At 38.1% G+C, this 16,958-nt stretch overlaps 1 protein-coding gene and 1 pseudogene across 2 annotated transcripts in view; both read right to left on the bottom strand.

Annotated features, from left to right (window-relative positions):
- Positions 1-4,782: 4,782 nt before the first annotated feature.
- The window catches only part of cwf19l2 (CWF19 like cell cycle control factor 2), a 48,071-nt gene continuing 35,895 nt past the window's right edge, over positions 4,783-16,958 (bottom strand). For both annotated transcript variants that reach the window (XM_078402492.1, XM_078402493.1), the window contains 6 exons: positions 12,238-12,450; positions 11,225-11,341; positions 10,630-10,785; positions 8,338-8,418; positions 6,866-6,967; positions 4,783-6,257 (listed from right to left, as the gene is read on the bottom strand). In XM_078402492.1, the coding sequence (XP_078258618.1) occupies positions 6,111-6,257; positions 6,866-6,967; positions 8,338-8,418; positions 10,630-10,785; positions 11,225-11,341; positions 12,238-12,450 (816 nt within the window). In that variant the 3' untranslated portion in view covers positions 4,783-6,110. The remainder of the gene's footprint in view (positions 6,258-6,865; positions 6,968-8,337; positions 8,419-10,629; positions 10,786-11,224; positions 11,342-12,237; positions 12,451-16,958) is intronic.
- On the bottom strand, positions 13,021-14,062 carry LOC144595551 (large ribosomal subunit protein eL43 pseudogene; annotated as a pseudogene).

Here is a 16,958-nt window from a genome sequence, read left to right as displayed (position 1 = left end):
TCATGAAAGAGAACAGTAAAAAAATACAAACCAAATCCCGGAACAGGCAAAAGAAGTGACTCTTAAATACTTTGATCTAGTTGTTGAAGAAGAGAAAAAAGAGTAAAGGAGAATAACAGCCTTGTGCAGTTCCTGAAGGCCAGTAAATATTGATAATTTGTTAATTGTCCAAACGACCAGCTGAACAATGCCTACATGGATATGTGAGATGGTGGTTCCCATCCCACCAATAAAGTCTATACCTGATTGACATGTAGTGTTTTGAATTTCTATTAATATTTAATAAACCTAACACCAAAAGATATTAGATGATGGAACCAAAAGTCTTGTACAAGTCCATAGGTAGTAACATGGCGATCATACTCAATGGTGAAGTGCATGGTGAGATTGGAATTGGCCAATTAACTGATGTACCAATTCCATCCGGAACACCAGTAACATCATGTTTCAGTAAATCCCCATATATTAGAGTCAACCACTCCTAATAGCAGTGGTGAATGAGGCTAGATGCAATAGTAATATAGTGTAAGCTTATATGGAAAAAGAAAACACACTTTTCATTCAAATTTATCACCATCTCGTTGATTCATGGGTATTAACTATCTTTCAAATTACATAATCTCAGCACTCAGTAAACCGTCATATTGGAACCATGGCCTTTGGTCCAACTCATCCAAGCTGACCAAAATGCCCCATCTACACTAGTCCCATTTGCCCACATTTGGCCTATATCTCTCTAAACCTTTTCTAACCATGTACCTGTCCAAATCTATATACTAAAACTCTCATTTGTTTGTTTGTTTGTTTGTTCCTGAACTACAGCCAAAATGGTACAGGGTAGCGCGACAATTTTAGACCCACCTTACTCACCGTCGTCCCTTTCGTGCTAATGGAAGAAGTTTCATTGAAATCGGTGTTATATTTTTGAAGTTATTCACATTTTAAAGTGAAGGGGGAGGGGGAGGGAGAGAGGGGGGGGGGGAGAGGGGGGAAGGATGGAGGATAAGGGGGTTGACGGGGATGGAGTGGGGGGGAAGGAGGGGAGGGGAGGGGAGGGGAGGGTACTGCACAAATGCAGGAGGTTTTGGCCCAATGGGTCCAATTGGTCTAGTATCTTTTAAATGTTGTTATATCTGCCTCAACTACTTCCTCTGGCAGCTCATTCCACATACCCATCATCCTATGTGTGAAAAAAGTTTTTTGTCGGGTTCCTTTTAAATCTTTCCCCTCTTGCCTTAAATCAATGTCCTCTAGTTCTTGATTCCCCCTAGCTTCCCACAGTTTCCTTGGATATATTTGATCAGCCCAAGAAGATCTATATACCTTCATACATCCTAGGACATTCCACAACTCTTCATACGGCTTTGGATGTCCCACACCATCTTGACCATCCTCAAGGGATCTCCAGTAACTTTCGCAAGTTCTTTCATGTCTTTCTCCACAGTAAAAAAAAAAAGAGAAAAAAAAGCAAAGAATATTAATTGCCCATCTCTTGCGGCCACTCACATTTTCCATGATGTGTATTTTACAGAAAGAAAATGGGGCACCAAGTATATCGATCTGAGTGTCTTTTATCATTATTTACATGATTTATTATTTGAATTATGTAAATCATTATTTACATTCTGGGATCTGCACACTTTGGAAAAATTCCAATTTCTACCATGCTGGTTCAAACAGAATATAGGACTTGAGTTTAAATCTCAGCTGACAGTCTTAGAACATTAGTTTATGCCTGCATGAAAACAGAACAAATAATTTTAAATTTGGATGACTTGATCTTGGTCAAACATGCCAGATCAGCATACTTGCTACTCGATGGATATTTAATAGAAAATTAAAATAAGAATTAGCAGCGTCAATCTGCTCTCAAATCGAGTGCTGAATATTCAGTGGCATAAAATAATTTCCTTTTGTTTCTGTACATGACAGGTTCCCTAGTCTGCATGACTTTCTTCACTATAAAAAAAGGAGAAATATTCATTGAGGACCTTGCCCATCTCCTGCAGCTCCATATTTAGATTTCCACTTTAGTATCTGATTACCATTTTCCCCTTAATATATTCATAAAATCTTTTTAGATTTTCCTTAACCTGATCTGTGAGAGCTATCTCGTGCACTTTTTGGCCTTGTTTTCCTTCTTACGTATGATCCACAACCCCCTTTATTTAGGGGTATACGGTCCCAGCTGCCTTTTCCTGACCCATTGCCTCCTTTTTTCTGACCAGACCCTCAATTTCAGTAATCACGATCAATATAATCATCTGAACTTTTAATTTTTGTCTTCCAAATATATATGACCAGCCCTAGATTAAAAATGTAACTGATATTTTTAACAGGGTTTTAACTAGGTGTTTGTTCTTCATAGCCATTAGACTCATACAGATCTTTGCAATCATAAATTCCTTCATTCTTGTTAACATAGCACTTACGCCTTTTTGTTCTATGCTCAGAACCCAATTCCAAATAAACTGCTTTCAAGGACATTATCCATTACTATTAATACTTTAAAACAAATTGAACATATTTCTTTCTCTGATCAGTCCAGAGATATTCCTAAAATAAGCTGCACTGATCCATAGGTTGATGAATGAATGACTTCTTTCCCTTCCTATCTCTTTTAGTGGATTTGAAGGGTGACAATTTACATTAGAAACTGTCATTTTCGATAACTTACTCCAAAGTATCCCCAGCTTGTCCTGAAATATTCCTAGCCCTCCTGTACACAGATGATATTTTTCTATCCCTCATAGCATTCATCCTGTACCTGCAGGAAGATCACAATTTAGTCCTGGACTTGCAGCAGCTTCATATCACGAGGCACCCACACCCTTTTATCTACTTAACAATACATTAGTCTAGTTAAATTACCAAGAGTCTCCAAACTGATCAATGATGAACCTTCCAAGATTAATTTAACTGAGTCCCGGGGGAAAAAGGTTAAGAAAAAAAAACAAAGCTTCAGTGATGATTGTACTAATGGCTACAATGAAAATGACTATTTATTGAAAAAGTCAAACATAGACATTAAAAATTCTCAACACAAGAAAGGAAATGTATACAAATATAATTTATATTTGAATTCCATTCTGAACTGCCCGTGTGGAATGTAAACCACTTATTTCAGATATTAAAACAAGAGTTGGCTCAAACTAATTCTTAATACATACCATACTAGCAAGTTCATGAACATATACTGTGAACTAGAGTTAACTAGTACATATATAAAATTGGTTATTAGCAATCATTGCAAATGGTGCCAAATGTTACAGGGAGAAGCCAGTGGAATGAGATTGAGGGAAAAATAGATTAGTCACAATTGAATGGCATAGACTCGATGAGTCGAATGGTCTTGCAATTTTATGAATGTACCACTAATAATTGTTTGTAGACACAAAATGCTGGAGTAACTCAGCAAGTCAGGCAGCATCTCTGGAGAGAAGGAATGAGTGACGTTTTGGGTCGAGACCCTTCTTCAGACTGATCTGTCCTGCTGAGGTGCTCCAGCATTTTGTGTCTACCTTCGATTTAAACCAGCATCTGCAGTTCTTTCCTACTAATAATTGTTTCATGTGACTACTTTTCTTGGCTGCCACAATGTTTAGTGTGGAAAGCTACAGTAAGAATGCTCCCTGACATTGTACGCTTTTCTTATATTTAATAAACTACTCATTTAAAGCTGGTGGTCATCGGCATGTATTTACAGTTTACTATCTGATTCAACAAGCAGTAATGTTAGAATTGTTGAAATGTTACAGCATTGATGGAGGTTGTTTGCATTAGAGTAGGATTGTTGAAATATTACAGCAGTGATGGAAGTTGTTAAGCTCGCACTGGTTTTTATGGAATCCAATTAATCCAGACCTCCCAACATTTGATTTTACAAATTCAGAATTTTGATGTCTAAAATTCAGAATTTTACATCAAAATTCATAATATGGCGCATAATGCAACTTTTCAGCAAAAAAAAAGTATGCACGCCAAATGCGCATATTTGTTGCGCTACATTCATGTGTGAAAAACGACTATTATTTCCAAGTCTGTAGTTCTAGGACAACATGTACAATGTCACGCCTTTCATGAGTATATTCTGCTATTTATAATAATAATAATAATAATAATGCATTACATTTATATAGCGCTTTTCTAGAAACCCAAAGACGCTTTACATATTAGATATAACATAAAGATAAATAAATAAACTAACAGAAAAGGAAGAATAAGGTGGAGCGACGGTCAATGATTGAAGGCGGTGTTGAACAAGTGAGACTTCAGTGATGTTATAGAAAGGTTATTGACCAGAAATACTTTTTATAACACAAAGAAAAAATTGTTTTGTTTTGTTTTTTCTATTTTGCTTTTTCCTTACACATCCCAATTCTCTTGGTATTGAATAAAAGAACAATGGCCATAAAATGTATGACTAAGTTATGAAGAAAGTTTCATTTAAAACTGCACATACCTAATTTAATTGAAGACATACTTGCTCCAGTGGTCTTCAACAGCAAATCACAACGGTCCATGTAACCCCCACCACCCCCCTACTCCCCCCCCACCTCCATTCCCCCTCCCCTCCCACCCCCCTCCCTTCCTCTTCCCCCCACCCCCACTCCCCTCCTCTGCCCCACTCCCCTCCTCTGCCCCCCTGCCACTCTCCCCCCCCCCCCCCATTCACCCATCCCATCCCCTCTCAACATCAAGGGGCCTCACGCTACGCAGCGAGGCAAAGCCAGCGGCGATGCGAGGCAAGGCCGGGCCAGCGACGAGGCGAGGTGAGGCCAGGGACGAGGCGAGGCTAGCGTCGGGGCATGTGTTTTGCGGAAAAATATGAGGCAAAATCGGAATGGCGGAAATGAAATAAGAAAGCAGAAACATTCCGCCAAATTCAGAAGGGTTGGGAGGTCTGTTAATCCTATTCAGTGGCTCTCCCTCCAGCTCTTCAACTTTGCCCACTTCAAGTACTTAAGCAATTTCCTTTTGAAAGCCAGAATTGAATTGGCTTTCCATTACACCTCAAGGCTGCGTGCTCAGCCGCTGCTCTACTCACGGTATACTCACGACTGTAGCCGAACACAGTGCTAACTCCATCTTCAAGTTCGGTGACAGCACCACCGTTGTTGGGTGAATTATAGATGATGAGTCAGGAGAGTATAGAAGGGAGATTGATCAACTGACCAGATGGTGCCAGTACAACAACCTTGCTCTTAATGTCAGCAAGGCCAAGGAACTGATTGTGGACTTTAGAAGAGGAAGGATGAGGACCCACAAACCCGTCTGTATCGACAGGACAATGGTGGAGAGTCAAAAGGTTCAAATTTGAAGCTTCTGAAATTTGGTGTACATCTCTGAAGGATCCAGCATACTGATGCAATTAGTATACTTCCTGCGAAGATTGTGGAGATATGGTATGTCGGAGAGAACTTTCTTGAACTTCTACAGGTGTACAGTAGGGAGCATATTGACTGGTTGTATCTCGGCCTGGTTTGGCAACTTGAACGAGAAGAAGACTGTAAAAAGTTGTGAACACTGCCCAGTCCATCATGGGTACTGAGTTCCCCCACCATTGATTGGATTTACAGGAGTCACTGCCTCAAAAAGGTTAATTGGCTTCGGTAAAATAAAATTGTAAATTGTCCCTCGTGTAAAGGACAGTGCTAATTTAGGGCTGATTGCTGGTTGGCGCGTACTCAGTGTGCCGAAAGACCTATTTCCACGCTGCATCTATAAAATCCAAAGTCTAATGAAACAGCTTAAAGAGTGAAGGTGAAATGACAGAAATTCACTGCTGTTCAAAGTATCAAATTTTAATTTGCTTTCATACACTTTAACTGAACACAATGAAACTTGGACCTTAGAACAAAAGGCAAATTTAAAATATGTACATTATGCTTATTTTCTATGAAAGAGACTTAAATATTTTCAAAATGGCCCTATTTAAATTTTACATTCTTGAACTGTCCTCTGAATACTTCACAATAAAATCAGTGGAATCGTGAACTATTTCATTTGTTCTACACAGTTATGGTTGTTTAGAGAACCAATGTAAAGAAACATCGCACGCACACACAATGCTTCAAGAGAGTGTAACCATTTTCTGTCAGATGACGACATTATTCTTTATGTTTGCTATTGGTACAGTCATATGGCTTCCACCACTGCGAAAATTGCAGCACTTTCTTCCTCTGATCATCAAAGTTTTCTCTGTGTGGTTTCCGCCATCGTCGTGGCTCTAGGTCTAACATGCCACCAACAATTTCCTTTAATAAAAGGGCAAAGATACGCTGATGTCAATAATTTATGTGTAAAGCAACATAAGATGTTATTTCTGTTCCCTGTGTTATTTTTGTTTCACCTATTGCCCCACACAATTTCCTTCCTCTGTGGGGAGAGGGTGTTGGGGCGCAGAGGTGTGTTCTCAAATTATGAATTCTGACTTCCTCCCTCAGTTTCTAATATTAAAACAAAAATTGTAAATTTTGTCCAATGTTTTCCATTAATTTTGAAATTAAAAAAAATAATTATCCTTCTATGACACTTCGGAAGACTGTTTTATATTTACATTGCCTTCCTTGTGCAGCTCTCTTATTATAGTGAATTGCAATCTGAAATTTTGGTCTCACTCAAGGCGAGATTAAGGAATTTCATTGCACCGTGGTGTTAATGACAATCAAATAATCTGAATCTGAATCATCAGACCCGGCAGGGCAAGCATTTCAAATATCATCATTGGTATATTACCTCAGGAGGTTGAGTCAAGACATTAACCATTTAATGAGTTTTTATTAAACTATGAGATAACAAAGAAGAATCCCATTCACTGCTTGCGCAACTCCATAGCAATATCAGTCACCAGCAATTAGGTTACCTTTCCAAAATAAAATGGAAACTTGTCTTCATTTTCAATGATGTGAGCAAATCCACCTTGAAGACCAAAGTCCACAGAAAAGTAAGGAAGACCTTTAGGAACCTGAAAACAAAACAATTATTATTAATACTAGTAGGCATCCTTAGATGCTGTTGATTTTACAACGAGTAGCTACCTGTATCTAATTTAGTATGGGAGTCAAAAGGGAGAAGGCAGGAGAATGGGATTGAGAGGGAAAAACGTCAGCCATGATTGAATGGCGGAATAGACTTGATGGGCCGGATGGCTTCTGCTCCTGTGACTTACGAACTTATGAATAAATAAAATGCACTGTAAGGAAACAAATACCCAAGGACTGTGTGTTTGTTCACCAACCAATTATTCCTAAAGAAATAATTTAATGTGTTATCATTCTCTTTATAAATGTTATCATTCAATCAACGTGAATTTTAATTAAAATATTTCAACTTGTGGACCAATCTTGTTAATATTTACAAACCTTTCACTGGCATTTTGTAATTTTGTATAATGTTTAAAACATTAGTTAAAAACTGCTCTTTATTTTTAAGAGTTCTCAGAGATGCTATGATTTATTGTGTAGGAAAGAACTGCAGATGCTGGTTTAAATCGAAGATAGACACAAAATGCAGGAGTAACTCAGCAGGTCAGGCAGCATCTCTGGGGCAAAGGAATGGGTGACAAATTATTGTGACTGGTTGATGAGCCTTCTTGGTGATACTGTTGTTTCTAGAGGCCAGTGACTGATTAGAACTGATGTCTGATGATATTTTCTTGACAAGTTGAAAATAAATCCTTGCTATTGGATACAGTTCAGATCCAAAGCTATGATGCATATTAGAAAATATCATGCCCATGTGATTAAAACATAAGCAAAATCAAAGTGCCAACCCTTCAGCTTCTTTCCACTTTTTTGTTCTTTTCACAAGTGAAATATCAGAAGATGACAGTTCAATTATAGCCATTTATCAATACAATTTATTTGGGCTTTTTGTATTTTCAAATCCAGAATGTTAAAACCTATTTACCAACTTTATTTCTTAGATATTGTAGAATGTACCAGCCAGTTATTTTTCCTTCTGATTTGTTACTTATTCCTTCTGCTTCCTTTACCCAACTATTTTAAGCACGACGATTTCCTTAATGAAACTCATTGTTTATATCTATATGAAAAAGACAAAGCCTCTCACTCTAATTTGTCACACGGGACAATATTAAACCAAAACGAACACTAAGAAAATCAGAAAAATTAAAGCTATTCTCAGCTGAATGCAGCTTAAAATTTAAGTACTCCTGTGCATTGTGGAATGAAAATTCAATCTGCAGATATAGTTGCTTAAACTTTAGCAATATACAGTTGCTTTATTTAATCTTATTTATTCTATAAAAACTAACTTTATTCAATATTTCATACAGATATTTGCAGAATGTTTAAATAACTGATAATTACTTACAGCTCTGCGGATATCCCTGTTGGAAATGTCAACTAGCTTCTTATTCATGGCCCACTCTTCATCCGCCTCCATTATAGCTTTCTTTTATAAATTGCACAATAAAGAAATATAATTACATTTAGAAAAAGCATTACATCAACCATGTACTCCGATGTTGCCATTTTCCTTTTATTTTCCTATTGTTAGCTTATTTATGAAGACATCCATTACCATTTTATGAAAAGTTAAATACTTTTAATGATCTACACATAAGTATACAATATCATTATCACAGGCCGAAAAAACTGATGACATTGTACTTCAAATCTATGAAGTTACCAAGTATATTTTCCCCACAGACTTTTGTATTTACATTTTTTTAAACTTATCCTTTATCTATATATTAACTGAAAGATATAACATGGAAACAGGCTCTTTGGCCCACAGTTCAGTCTGACCATCAAACACCCGTTCACACCAGTTCTAAGTTATCCCACTTTTGCATCCAATGTCTACACACTGAGGGCAATTTACAGAGGCCAATTAACTTGTCAACCTGGACATCTTTTGGGATGTGGAGGAACCAGGAGCACAAGGAGGAAACTGAAAGTAGTCACAGGAAGAAGATGCATACAAGCATAAAGGTAATTTAAAATGTAGGTCCGAGAGAAAGAGAAATTAACTTTCAATACTGTAGGATCGAACACGGGAGTATGGCGTTATGAGGCAGCAGCTTTACCAGATGCACTACTGTGCAACCCTCTACAGTTTTAATTAGTAACAGTGAATGATTGCACCCAAGTTAAAAAATGCTTGCCAAGCAACTGACCACTGATATTTTTTGCCTCCCAATGCTTCTATTTGACAAATGTAAAGTCCAGAAAAAATATATATATTTCCTCTTTAAATTGGTTGGTCCTCAGAATTTCTTATATTTGATTTAAATTAAAGCGTACATGAAGAGCAATGGGAATGATCAGTTTGTAGACAGGAGTTGTACTTGAGCATACAAGCATAAAAATAATTAAAATCATACGCCCTAGAGATGGAAAAATTATTTTTTAACAATGCACTGTATTATACAATAGTATATTTTCCCTTTTATCATTACTAACATACACTACAGTTAAATAATTTTTACTTTTCTAAAGGGGAATTATGGTGCAGCAGAACATTCTTACCTATCATGCTCTTAGCTCTCACTAATAAAGATTAATTTGTTGGCTGTAGCTATATGAATACAACTTTTAAGATGTGATAGATCCTAGGATTGCATTTAATTGTCAATGAGAACCTCCTTCAGAATAAAGGGAATAGTTACTTTGGGGCAGATTATTAATTACTTCAGGGTAGATTATTCATTACTTCGGAGAAAGTTATTTATTACTTCGGGGAAGATTATTCATTACTGATTGCTGCTACAAAACAATTTCCAACCCTCAGTACTGGGTATTTTATGTCATCTGTCTTATCTCAGGCTGCAATGTTTTATATTGCTATTGAAAGTTTGCTTACAAAATAGCTTAACTGTTCACTAGCAAGCATTTTTCTACTTAAAATAGTTGTAATTGAAACAGCAATTCCAAAAGGCAGTGTGCTGCACTGATGATGTTAGTTTTTACAAAGGTGAAGTTCAATGGTAGGCTCTCAAACTGAAAGATGTCGAGGGATTGTGCTGGGAAACTGGTGGTAAAAGCGATGAAGGATTTCTAACTATGCAGTAATCTATCACCTCTTTCTTTTGTAAACGTTGATCGATCTGTGTTTTTAGCACTTCTTGTTTTATTTTCTATTCCATCCATGATTCTTCTGTCTCCTGAACTGGCCGTCAATTGGATTCATCTTGATTTTAAATGTCTTTTTGTATAATTAATTCTTCTGTGACCTCGATGATCTTCAAATTGTAACCTCTATGAAAAACCAGATTTTATCTTCTTTCTAATATCGATGTACCTTCCACTGACTGCCAGAAGTCAGCACACCTGACATCCAACTAGTGTTACATTGTCTCCTCATTTTAATATTATAACTGGGCTCACTTAACCTTGATCTGATGAAGGAGCTACAACTAAATTGGAATTTGTTTTAATAGGAATACAAGGCTTTGTTTGGGAAACTTGGCTGAGCTTGCAGCTGTCCAAGGAGGGACTGAGGCTTTGTGCATCACGACCCTTCAATTCAAGTGTTACTGTTGTCTACCATTGGCAGAGTTCAGATCAGAAAGAGAAGTTTCTATCTGTCTTTGGTTCTTCGTTATCTATTTTTTTAAATATAACAATGCTTCGATCATTTCTGCCCGCATTCAGAGCTTACCTTAAAGTAGATAGGAGCCATGTCTCCAAGTTCTTTTGGCAGTGGAATACATTCATACACCATATGAAACCGTTTCTTCAAACGCATATGTGTCTCAAAAAAGACACAGTCAAGACCTTTATCTGCTAACATTTTCACCAAGGTTTTTCGGAAGAGCTGTCAAAGAGACAGAATTTAATCCCATGACTAAAAATAAATCACAATACAGTATTCTCCCAGCCATCTGATATCCATGGGAAGTGGGGGTAACAATTACCTGAACATTTGTAAGAGAATTATGAAAAAAACTATCAAGCACTAGTATTCCATGCATGAATTTTTAAATAAATTGCTGAACTATTTGTCGTCGTGTATTGCACAGCAGGGCACCTGGAGGATACCCACGTGGTCATAGGGAGAATATGCAAACTCCACACAACAGCATCCGAGGTCAGGATCAAACCCGGGTCTGGTGCTGTGAACTGCTGAGAGGCAGCAGCTTTTAATAAGCAACATTTTCTAGTAAATTAGTTGTACAAAATATTGTATTTTGGGTTTATTTAAAAACAGCAATATTTTAATCAAATACAAAACTGATTTCCAGTATTAATCTAACCTGCATTTCCTCCCAGATGTCTTCATCCAATATAGTACCAGCAGTATGATGCTGGAGAGGCACAATTAGGCAGTGACCTTCTGTCATTGATTGGTAATTGGGTAGGCACAAATATACCTGGGGACGAGAGGAAATGTCAGAATTCATGTAATTAGAATGAATGAAGAAAATGGTTACTTCCGTTGGTTGAATATATTTTAAAGCCTAGTTTAGGTTGTAGTTTCTCCAAGGTATGAATGCAAGCGAGTTGTCTCATATTATGTGTTGGATGAATCAAAGCATATTCTGAAGAAGAATGAAAAAAAAGGACGATTTTGCTCAATGATATTTCCTATTAGCTATCCATAACCGGTCAATAGTAAAATAGTCAGATTGTAAAGTGTTTTGATCAGTAGGGTGGTTATCATATTAGTGTTTACATGTACGTCATCTCATTCAGTTCAAGTAAGACAAGATCATCACAAGATGGAACAGAAAAAAACACAAATGTTTTCAATGAGACCAGGCTTGACAAGGGGGAGAGTAATGGCAGAAACTGTAGACACAAATCTCACACCACAAGAAGGGAGATAATAGCGACAATTAATGCCAATTCCCTCATGCAAGAACTGCTCAGCACTGCTCCAGGAAACACAATAACTGGATCATGACAAATAACATGTTGAGCACATTCTGGCCATTGCGTTCGAATACACCATTCAGTTATTATACGTCAGTGCTATTACTCTGGGGAAAATTAGATAATTTGTAATTATTGGTCAAACAGTCTTTGGTCCACCACTATTAAAACTATATAATGAATCATATTAAATATTAAAGAATCAAAAATATCATTTGTTACTAATGTAGGGTTTTCCTTTTGACTAACTGGCAGCAATGGCCCTCAGATGAGTTTTCAATTCAGGACAATTTTCGGTGGTTGAGAACATGAGATTAAATCAGTCCAGGGAATGCAAAGACCATTGTTAACAGTTTGTTTATTTGCAGTGACTTCCAAAGACTTATTTACCTACCTTTACACCAATAGCAATAATAAGGTGCTTTGGAAGTTCAGGGTTATCAAAGCAATACCGGCATTTCTCCATACGCCCAGCCCAATGCTTGTGCTCTTGTATAGCTCTACTCCGTTGCCTTTCATGTTCATGGCCTGGCTTCTCTTTCCTGGAAGCTTGAGACACAAACATGTCATCCAGTGTGTAGTAATCTCTATCCATCTTCTCCATAAACTACGGAATAATAAAAATGAACAGATGAAAATACAAAACAATTGCCTTAAAAATTGTTCCTTGATCTTTATGTCACACACCGAAATAACCTTAAGGCCCAAAAGCAAGTCATGTCAAAGTTGAAAAGAGATTTATTTATTTTATGGCATTTTACTACCACAAATTGGATTTTCACCCATTTTAGTGATTGTAGTTTACATTCTAAGGCCAACATCTTGAGGTAGAAATGTTGTACATCAGCAGCGTACAAACCGTCAACTTGATAGCCTACCTGACGTGTAAGTTTGGAAACTGCCGAGATCGGCCCTGAAGACCGGAGGAGGAGGGCCCTGAGGAGGAGGGCCCTGAGGAGGAGGGAGCCGCTGGCGACAACGGACACAATGAGTGGGCCAGTAGGTGAGGGGTAATGCCTCCAGCGCCTGCAAGGTCGGCTGCAGAAGCCGTTTCCCCCGGGACACAGAGGCGGCGAGGAGAGGGACGCTGATCGATGGGCCATGCCAGTTGAGGGCGATGGAGGAGGCCCTGCAACAGCCTGGGGCTCGCCTGGATCGGGAGCCGCTCCTGTACCTCCAGCGCTGGAGGCATTACCCCTCTCCTACTTTTTTTGTTGTCATTTTATTAAACTTTAATTTACCACTTTGATGACGTACACATGAGATTCCCAATCAGTGTTCACTGATCCTTCAACTCCCGAAGGCGACGGATGGCAGACTTCACCGTGACAGCCGAGGTGGTGTTGTAGGCCCAGGCTCCTCCAGCCACAGCCTTCATGCAGGATCCACAATGCCAAATACCAACAGCTCGCCTCTTCATCTTGGTCTTCCCACAGAAGGAGCAGGTATACTTGGCGTGCTGACTGATCTCGATCTTCTTCGCCATTTTACAGAGCTACGCTCCGTACCTGGTGCCGTACTTGCCCACAATCCCCACTTTCTTCGTGCATTTCGCCATCGTCGTGGCTCCGGCCCCTCTCCTACTGGCCCACACATCGTGTCCATTGTGATCTATGCTAAAATAATTCCACTGCGCAGTGCACACGTGACAATAAACCACCATTCATATAGGCCGCTAAAAAAAAGTTCCCAAGCTACCGCAGAACCCACAGCACAGAAAGTGCTTGCTGCGGCCGGATAAAATCTCGTGGCGGGCCTGATGTGGCCCGCGGGCCACAGTTTGGAGACCGCTGATTTAAATGATTATCAACAATTTCAACATAATTTCATCTCCAACCAAGAAATTCCTAGTACAACTTTATCTGGTCATGGAGCAAATCGGTATTCTCATCAGCATAATTTGAAATTTAAATCAAATTTTGATTAAATAATTCATTAGATGCCATTCCTTGTATTAAATCAAATGCAACTTCAAGTATATTGCCTAATTGTGGAATATATAATAGTTATTAGTTCTCCTCTGCACTTGATTCTGTGTGAAAGTAACTTTTAGCCATTTATGTTACATTCACAAACTATTAGAAAATGGCATGTTAACCTTTCTATATGTGGAGAGTTAATAACATTACTTTTCTTGTCCTTGCCTACATCTGGTTAGTTTATGCTGCAGTCTTTCCCAGTATAGAACCTCTCACAGCCTCCCCAAAGCACTTGCATGTTCTGCAATGTTATACAGTCTTAAATATGAAACTGACCATGGAAGCTAATATTAGCAAATATTACTTTTCTGCACCACATGTCACACTGGCATTTACAATTTCAGTACAGACCAGATGCTTGCATTGTGGAACCTCAAAGCTGCTGATTTTTAGTTTTTTAGAGATGCAGAACAGGCCCTTCGGCCCACCGAGTCTGCGCCGACCAGCGATCCCCACACACTATCACTATCCTACACACACTGGAGACAATTTACAAATTTACTGAAGCCAATTAACCTACAAACGTGTGCTGCTTTGGAATGTAGGAGGAAACCTGAGCACCCGGAGAAAACCCACGCAGGTCACGGGGAGAACTTGCTAATTCCATACGACAGCACCTGTGGTCAGGATCGAACCCAAGTCTCTGGCGCTGTAAGGCAACAACGTTACCAGTGCACCCCATCAACTGTGGCAACAAGATTCTTGTTCAATATTGTCAACCACCACTATCCTTTGTTAAGCTTTGCTCCTCCTGATCACCTGCAGGGTTTTGAATTTTGAAGACCATCTTCAAACAAAAATAAGATAGATTCTTAGTGTAGAATACTCTGCTATTAAATGGACACATTTGAGCATTTACATTACTCTCGACTCATCCCATTTTCTCAAATAAGACAATTTTTTTGAAAGGAAGGTAGGTATTTCTTCGAGTTGTGTACCATATCGATTGATGGACCAAAATGGTACTGTGGTTTGGGAATTGAAATAGTAATGCAATTATATATCTATCAATCTACATCTAGGTTAAACAAAACTATTTTATTGGCCTTAGGGGTTATGGGATGTATTCCGAGTTTATGAAAGACATTCAATGAATGCAAAATTATATTTTTTGTCTGTAAGCCTGGATGAATTAAGTTGATGAATCCAAGATTTGAATATTGCATTATTTTTAAGTGAATATCTCAGAGGACAGTGAGAGACAGTAAGGTTCATTGAAATACAAGTTGAAAGCAGGGTAATAGTAGATTGCATTATAAAAAGCAAATTTAACTCAAAGTTGCCAATATATTTTACAGGAGCAATCTTCAACCAATGTTTGACATCATGCCACATAGAGCAAGGGGATTGAGATGTTATCACACCAGAAGTCAACATGCACAGGTGAACAAGACTAGGAGAATGTTATCTTATGCAAAACCTAGATTTGAATGAGAATTTGTGAGTGCAAAATGGAAAGCATTTCAAGTGAACAAATAGAATAATTGATCACTTGAAAAGATTACAAGAGCATTTCTGTGCTTTCGGCACCAGATGAGCTGATTAGTACAATGAACGAGGCCCACTCAAGACCATGGTTACAAAAAGGCTACGAGAATTATATAAGAGGCTATAATGAATGTAAAATAACATCCTAATTACCCACTGTTATAAGATGAACTTACAAAACACTATTCAAAGATTATAATGGGCAACTAGTTAAATTACTTATGTACAATAGACAGCGCTATCCCCTGTTGCTGAGTTAACTCACTGCTGAGTATTTCCAGAATTTTCTGTTCTAACTGCACTATTGCAAATTCATCTACAAGATACCAGATAAATAAAATCATCTTCAAGATAGTTTTAAACATACGTAAACAATAATCTTTTGGCATTCATAAGACTACATTATACATGTCATTTCCACAAATATTTTAAAACATACTATATATAACACCATTTATTACATTTAGGAGTCCATGTCTTCTGTGTAAATATTATCACTGCAAGGTTCTACATCTATAAACTTTTGATTTTGATGCATATGTATTTGAAATGGACTTCAGGACCAGAATATTAACCGGACCACTGAGGATTAACATGTTATGCTCAGATTTCATACAACAAAGGAGGTTATATAGCTAAGACTCTGCAACATAACATTTCGAGAACTATAATCAAGAGCACCGAAACACCAAGACATTAAATCATTTGACTGGATGAATGTTAAACTGTAACAAATATTAAAATAAAAAATGTGATTTTAATTTGTCCACTATACCAGAGAAAACGGAACTATTGTCCTAGAGAAACATTTAATGGAGCCAATGTTAAAAATTACATTGCCCTAGTAAAATAAAATAACTCTGTGCCTAAAATCATCACTATCATTACTCAAAATCTCCTGCTGTTATCTATCAATGGTTAATGTCTTCCTATTTAAAACCTTCTAGGCCAAGTGGACTCGTTGGGCCCAAACTTCTCCTGCATTGGTGCAGCACCCTCTCCTTCCTCCTGCCCCCCCCCCCCTCCCCCTCCCCCATGAAGTCATGGATAGGCGATGTTTCGGGTCAGAATTCTTCAGTATGAAGAAGGATCCCGGCCTGAAGCATCACCTGTGCATGTCTTCCAGAGATGCTGCCAGACCCACTGAATTACTCCAGCACTTTGTGTCTTTTTTTCCAGAATGAATGAGTCAGATAACTAAACTCCTTTAAATAAAGCTGGGAATATGAACTAAAGACTGGGACCAGGGACTCACAGCTGGTGGAGTAAGGGTGTGTGGGAAGAGGACCTTGGTGGAGAGACAGACTGAGGCATGTGGAGTGTGAAGAAGTGACTTTTATCTTAATTTAACTTGATTCAAATAAAAACTTAGTTTACTAGCTTGTTTTTTTGTGCATTTTGACCTTTCCTCTTCAGAAGGAATAAAAAGAGTAAGCAAAATATTTCAATGTTGTTTCAGCTGGAACACGAGCATGGGAATGGGCACAAATGTCACTATCTAAAAGGTTGTCTCTCCACTTAACTAGCATGCACTTTATGTCACCAATTGCTTCTCTCTCTCCCTCCAGCAACCTGCTCATGTTAAGAAAACTCACAAATGCAAACACCCATCAACAATAATTCGACAGATGTTTAAAGACAACAATTA

Source organism: Rhinoraja longicauda, chromosome 7, assembly GCF_053455715.1.
Source record: "Rhinoraja longicauda isolate Sanriku21f chromosome 7, sRhiLon1.1, whole genome shotgun sequence".
NCBI classification, from domain to species: domain Eukaryota; kingdom Metazoa; phylum Chordata; class Chondrichthyes; order Rajiformes; family Arhynchobatidae; genus Rhinoraja; species Rhinoraja longicauda.
The sequence above is the reverse complement of the archived record's forward strand: the minus strand, read 5'-3'. Positions and strand labels throughout refer to the sequence as shown.